Source organism: Lynx canadensis, chromosome F2 (assembly GCF_007474595.2).
Source record: "Lynx canadensis isolate LIC74 chromosome F2, mLynCan4.pri.v2, whole genome shotgun sequence".
NCBI lineage: Eukaryota > Metazoa > Chordata > Mammalia > Carnivora > Felidae > Lynx > Lynx canadensis.
This window is the reverse complement of record NC_044320.2, coordinates 9,201,676-9,207,675: the sequence shown is the minus strand read 5'-3', so window position 1 is coordinate 9,207,675 and position 6,000 is coordinate 9,201,676. Positions and strand designations below refer to the sequence as shown.

The 6,000-nt window shown below is 46.0% G+C and overlaps 1 protein-coding gene across 4 annotated transcripts in view; it reads left to right on the top strand.

The window, feature by feature from the left end:
• Nucleotides 1-1,813: 1,813 nt before the first annotated feature.
• The window catches only part of PHF20L1 (PHD finger protein 20 like 1), an 88,042-nt gene continuing 83,855 nt past the window's right edge, over nucleotides 1,814-6,000 (top strand). Inside the window, exons 1-2 of one of the 4 annotated variants that reach the window (XM_030303841.1) lie at nucleotides 1,814-2,067; nucleotides 4,215-4,331. In XM_030303841.1, coding sequence (XP_030159701.1) covers nucleotides 4,249-4,331 — 83 coding nt within the window. In that variant the 5' untranslated portion in view covers nucleotides 1,814-2,067; nucleotides 4,215-4,248. Of the gene's footprint in view, nucleotides 2,068-4,210; nucleotides 4,332-6,000 lie in introns of all 4 variants that reach the window. The other 3 variants (XM_030303839.1, XM_030303840.1, XM_030303838.1) reach the window with 3 other exon arrangements.

Below are 6,000 nucleotides of genomic sequence, written 5' to 3'. Positions count from 1 at the left end.
TCAGTGATGTCAGCAACAGATATTTCTTTTTCACTTCCTGGCTTGGGGGTCAGCATGGGTTCTGCCAGGGTTCTGTTAGTTAGCTCTAGCCTGAAAGTCAGAAATTTGGTCCCTGGCACTGCCACTGCTGCTGGAGAAAATGTTCCTTATTTTGAACATCACTAGCAGCTTCTCATACACAGAACTCAGTGAGAGTCAAATAAATGTAGCTGAGAATAGCACTTTAACTGGAAGGGGAACAGGGAAGTGAGTTTCTGACATTTTCATCTTATTTAGTGTGAGGTTGACTCTGCCTCCGAAGACTCATAAGGTGAGTGTATCGGTCAGTTGTGTTAGTTTATTGCTGTGTAATGAACAACTCCCAAACTCTCAAAAGCTTAAAACGGCAGATTTTAATTTTTCTCCTTACATTTACATATCATTTGCAGATTAGCAGTGAGTTATGGGCTCATCACGATCTGTCTAGAATCTGGGTGGCTAGAGCAGTCACCATCTCAAATATTGCTTATCACTGTGCCAGAGACAGAAATCTGGGTGAAGCGCCTTTTAAAATTACCAGCTAGCCATGACAAAGCTCACTTCCAATTTCATTTTATTAGCCAAAGCAAACCAAATGGCCACACATAATTCTAAGGAGGGCACAAAGGATAAGCCTGTCATGTATCCAGAAGACTCTGGAAATATATGGCATAATGCATTAATGACAACCATGATGGTAAATTTCCCAAACATGGGTTGGGAGTTCAGATGTTGGGCAACTCCCATACAAGACAAATGTCCACTACAGACTGTCTTATCTATATCTTTTCTACGTATTGCCATGCTCACTCTAGCTCAGTAGCTATTAGTAACACAGTAAGTACTGAATGAATGTCTTTGGAATAAAAGGATGTGAATATAGTTGTTTAAATTACCAAATCTGACTATAATTAAAGCTTAAAGAGATACTTTGCTATTTTAACTCGACACTGTAAAGCATGATAAATATAAGTGTTATTAGTATGCAATGTTGCATTTAGAAAGCTTGAGATCCAGAGTGGTACATTGGGAAGAGAGAGAAAAAAGATTTTCAGCTCAACATCGCTTTGAACGTGTTCACTAGTTGGTTTCCACAGTGGGGAACACTTTCTCCTGTGCCTACTCCAGAGTTTGGTACATGGCAGATATACAATGAAACTAGTTCTGCCATCATTGCCTGGGTAGTCTTGGGGGAAGTCACATCAACTTAGCCATAGGTTCTTTACCTGCACAACACACACAAGTGTTAATAGCTACCTTTTGTATTGTAAGGATCGCCTATACAATAGAGAGCAATACAACTGGGGGAAAGCAGTTGTCATGTAATGTACTAATAACACAGCACCTGCCACAGAGTGTCCACTCAATAGCTGTTTGTTAACAGGGACAGTAAACATTCGCTCTATTCTTATTGTGGAATGGGGTGGATATCTAAGAAATTGCGTAGTGTAATTACAAAAGTTTGCCCAAGTGCTGGGGTTGAGCTTTGGCAATCTGTTTCTCACCAAATCAACCATGATAATACTCAATGGGCCCTGTCCTCATCTCTCAAAGGTCAACAAACACTTCAGAACTCCTAATTGGCTCCCGGAGCTCGCTTTCCCTCTTTGCCTAATAACTGCCCCTCCCGCTAGCCATCAGCCAACTGCCGCCAAGCCCCGCCTCCCAGGGGTACTCTCCAATCGGAGGCGCGGCCTGGGCCCAACCCTCGCGAGTCACGTGACGCGCCCAGGCCCGCTTCCGGCGCGTCGCGGGCGGCTGACGTCGCTGGGCCGGCGTCGCGTCAGGGCTGGCCGGCGGTGGCGGCGGCGGCGGCGGCGGAGCGGCGATGGCAGCGGACACTGGAGCGGGCTTGAGGGCTCGGACCTGCTCCCTCCCGCGCGACCTCGGGCCCGACCCGGCGCTGCGGTCCCTGCTCTCTCCCCTCCTGCTTCCTCCCCGGCCGCTGCCTGGGCGGAGGCGGAGGCGGAGGCCCGGGCTGGCCGCCCTGCTCGTGCCCCGGCTCGGCCCCGGACGGCCCGGCTGCTGTGCGGAGAGGAGGCCGAGTCGGTAAGAGGCGGCGGCGGTGGCGGGGGCCTGGAGGCCGCCTGGATCCGGTCTGGCCGCCCGGGACGCCCCCGCGCTGGTGTCTGTCTCAGGCCCGCTCCCCTCTCGAGTCCCTCCCCGTAACTCGCCGCCCCTATTGTCTAGGCGCCGCCGCTCCCTCTCCCCCTCCCTTCCTTCCCCCACTGCCGCGGGCCGGACGGCTGTCAAACCTGGAGGCACCTCCCGCTCTTCGCCAGCGCCGTCTGAGCCCTTCCAGCCCGTCTCTGCCAGCCGCTCCCGCCCCGCGTCAACCCCCCTCCTTCTGTGGCCCCGCGGCCATTCTCTGACCTTTGCTTCACTTTCTCGGTGTTTTATCTTCTTGCGAATTTTCTCTTCCCTCCCAGTTGTCATCTCCTCCAAGTTTAACCATCCAGATAATTTTTTTTTTTTTTTACCATTCTTGTTCGCTTTCTTTTCTGTTTATGTTCCTCTCCGTTCTCTCTGTCCCCTTTTCTCTTCTTGCTTCACGTACCCCTTCCCCCCATAGACTGTCTTACTTTGTCTTTTCTTTATTTGCGATACCTCCCCATCCTCCTCTCTCCACCCAAGGAAGAGGAAATCGTGCCTCATCCCAAAGTATCACTGGGAGTTTATAGGTCTTAACAACATCACTTTTATGGGTTCGAGGTTTTGTTGTAGAAAATAGTGTCACTGGTAAACTACCCCATACTGGGTTCTTCTTCTGAAGAACAGTAGAAAAGGTTAGTTAGATTTCTACACAAATAATTTAAGTAACTGCCTTGTATGTTACATACGACCAGCCTTTTAAAAACAATTCATGCTTTTGTCCCTTTTGCACCAAATACCCTCTGACCTAGCTTCCTGTTAACTTTAATGTATTAATCTTTTTTCTTGCCATGGCCAGAGGATAGTCTCCCCTCCCTCCCCAGGAGTATTTAGGTTTGAGTTTACATATTTTTATGGCAAGTATTGGTGCCATGTTTAACCCTTACCTATTAACAGAGGTCCTTTCAAAGAGGAAAGGACAGTCGGTTTTTATGTTTACTGTTGTTATGTTTTGTCCCTTTTGAATTGTGAGAAAACCATTTTAAAAACCCAAAACAGTTGTGTTTTCTTTTTTAACCTGGAGGAGAGCAGCATCCTATTAGTAATTCTAAATATCACGAAGGTTTTAGGGATCTCTCTTTTCCCCCCAAAATTGTAGGTTTGCGTTCCTGATTACCATTATGTTTTGGTCTAGCCTATCTCAAAGTGCATCCATATTCCTAAAGTACTAGTTAGTGACAAAGTCTACCTCAGGTGTTCTGGCTGTCCAGTGTGGCCAAAGGGGAGTAAAGAGCCTACAAGTCAATGATCAAGAGAGGAATAATAGTCCTTGGTAGTTTGTTGTTTGTCTAAACGTTATGACCACTTTTATTCGTCAGTGTGGGCGCTATTGTTGAAATAGAGCAGAAAGAAATTCTTTAGTTAAAAAAACCCAGTATCATTGTTGCTTATTGAACGTGAAGTGTAAGGAAGAAATTTCCGACGCCACTTTGCATGTTCAATTAAAATTACTGACTCATTTGCTACCAAGTGGGAAATCGCAGGTAATGAAGAGTCCTAATCACAGGAATTATTATTGAAATTGTCACTGGCAGAGGAGTGTGCCTACTGCTTCTTCCTTCTTTAGATGCTCTTTTGTGCCTTATCTAGTGTCGGTGCTATGAGGCACTCACACATTGGTTGAAAAACTTGATTAATTTGTACCCTTCAGAATTTCAGTAGTCCCATTCCAGAACCCTCAGGTGTCTTGATTTGTCCAAGACAAAAAACAGCTTCAGCTGGTGTGGAGAAGTTTCTTGGGTATTTTCAAGTTCAAATTTAAAGCACGTTAGCCATGAGCAAGTTTTAATGCTCATCTGTTCTTTTGAAGTGGTTCTTTTTTATGTCCTTTCCCTTAATTCATCATCCAGACTGCCTGCAAGTTGCACCGTACTTTACCTATAGATGTGGTACTCATCATTCCCATTCTTTAAAATTTGGCAGTTATTTTAGCTTCTCGTGCGGGGTTTTAAAAATTCTGTCTTACCTCCCTATGCATTTTATGCATTGGAGTCTAACTTTTTTTTTTTTTTTTTTTTTTTTTTTGTTCCTTCCTCCCGAGGTAGTGAAAAGCAAATACGGAAGAAATAGGATCTCAAGATGAGTAAAAAGCCCCCAAATCGTCCTGGAATCACTTTTGAGATTGGTGCGCGTTTGGAGGCCCTGGACTACTTACAGAAATGGTTATGGAAAACCCGGAGCCCTTGACCTGAAGCACCGTATTGGTAGCCCTAGAGTTGCTTCTCAGTTGCTCTTCTTCTGACCCTGGCAGAAACATTAACGTGGTCCCGTTTGAAGTACCCATACACTTTTGTAGCTTTCCTACTCTTCAACAGGCTTTGCAGGTTCAGCATGCCAAAGCTATTTATAGTCAGAGTCAGTTTAGGTATTGGGAACTGAACTGAAAACAATGATCTACAATATGAAGTAGAGAGAGCGTATCGGTACCCTTGTGTGCTTACCATGAGCTAGCTATATTGGGGTGGAAGGGAGGGGATTAATTAGATAACCCAAGATTGGATAGAACTTGATATAATCTCTTTCCTTGGCCTGTGTCAGAGGTGGTCCTTTCAAATACTGGTGGTTGATGGTTATGTTGATATGTTGATGGTTAGCACAGTCACTGCTCGTTCACTGTCCCATCTAAATCAAAAACCAGTTTACATCCTCTTTTCCCAGAGGGTGGTGAGCTAAAGGCAGGTTGTTACTGTCCCGTACTAAATGGGCAGCACTTTCAGACCTTTTTAAATTTCTTGTGTTCTGGCCACGTGTGAGAAGTGGTGGAATTTAAGCCCCTAACACACCCCTAAAACAGCGGTGTAGGGATAAAACCATCACCGGAAAGGAGAGGAGGGGAAACAACACACAGGGGCACCGGGCCACAGTAGAAATGACAAGGATTCCCTCGTTCTCCTAGGGAATGGCTTTCCTCATTCTCCTTAGCTGCCCCTAGTTCTCCCTGGGTGGAAGTCTGTTCTTGCCACCCTCAGCCCGCTCTCTGAGAGGGGCATTGGAGAGCTCCTCTATAGGCAATGTGGTTGTCTGGCTCTCTTGAAGGCCGTCACTTTGATGAGGGATCTAGTGGCTTAGCAACTCCAGGACTCTGTCCACCAGACTTTCTGACATTTTCTCTCACGACGACTCCCTTCAAAACATGGCAGGCATTTTATAAATGCGCCTTTGATAGACTTGCATTATGTCAACCTCCTGAGTTGGCAAATGGCAGGCAGAGAAATCTTTGTTTAGTCATGATATTGACTTTAGACCAGTCTGGGATCTTTGTCTCTTAGTTATCTGGCTTTAGAATTCTGCACGTCCCTGATTCCCAGGTTGACGGGCTCTGTCGTAGGCACTGCTTTAGGACAGTTTAAAACTACAGTCTGATGTGGGAAGGCAGTTATTTGGCCCCATGCCTGTAAGGTGCATCTCAGAAGATAGTTCTTTTTAGGGGACTTGTTATTTCCCATCAGGTGGAGAGTGAACATAGTAGTTCCCAGGTGGGATTTGGGAATCACCTGGGCCTGGCAGTAGCATCTCTCGTAGTCATGAAGCTAAAAACGATCTCTAGACATGGTGGGGTGCTCCCTGGGGGGGCACACTTGCTCCTGATTGAGAAGCGCTGCCTTGGTTAGTCAGTAATTGGCCCTCTTTGGTTCTCATTTGACCCAAGGAGCTTTTTACTCTGAAGGCACACTGGTAAAATCTCTGTGTGGTAGGTATGAGAAGTGATACTGCTTCTCTGATGCTCATCTTTGTCTCTTAAGTTTTGGTTTTTTTTAAGTTATTAGCTTTTGAATCACTAGTTAATTCATATTAACGTATTTTCTTAGGCTTCTCAACTGACAAAGATGC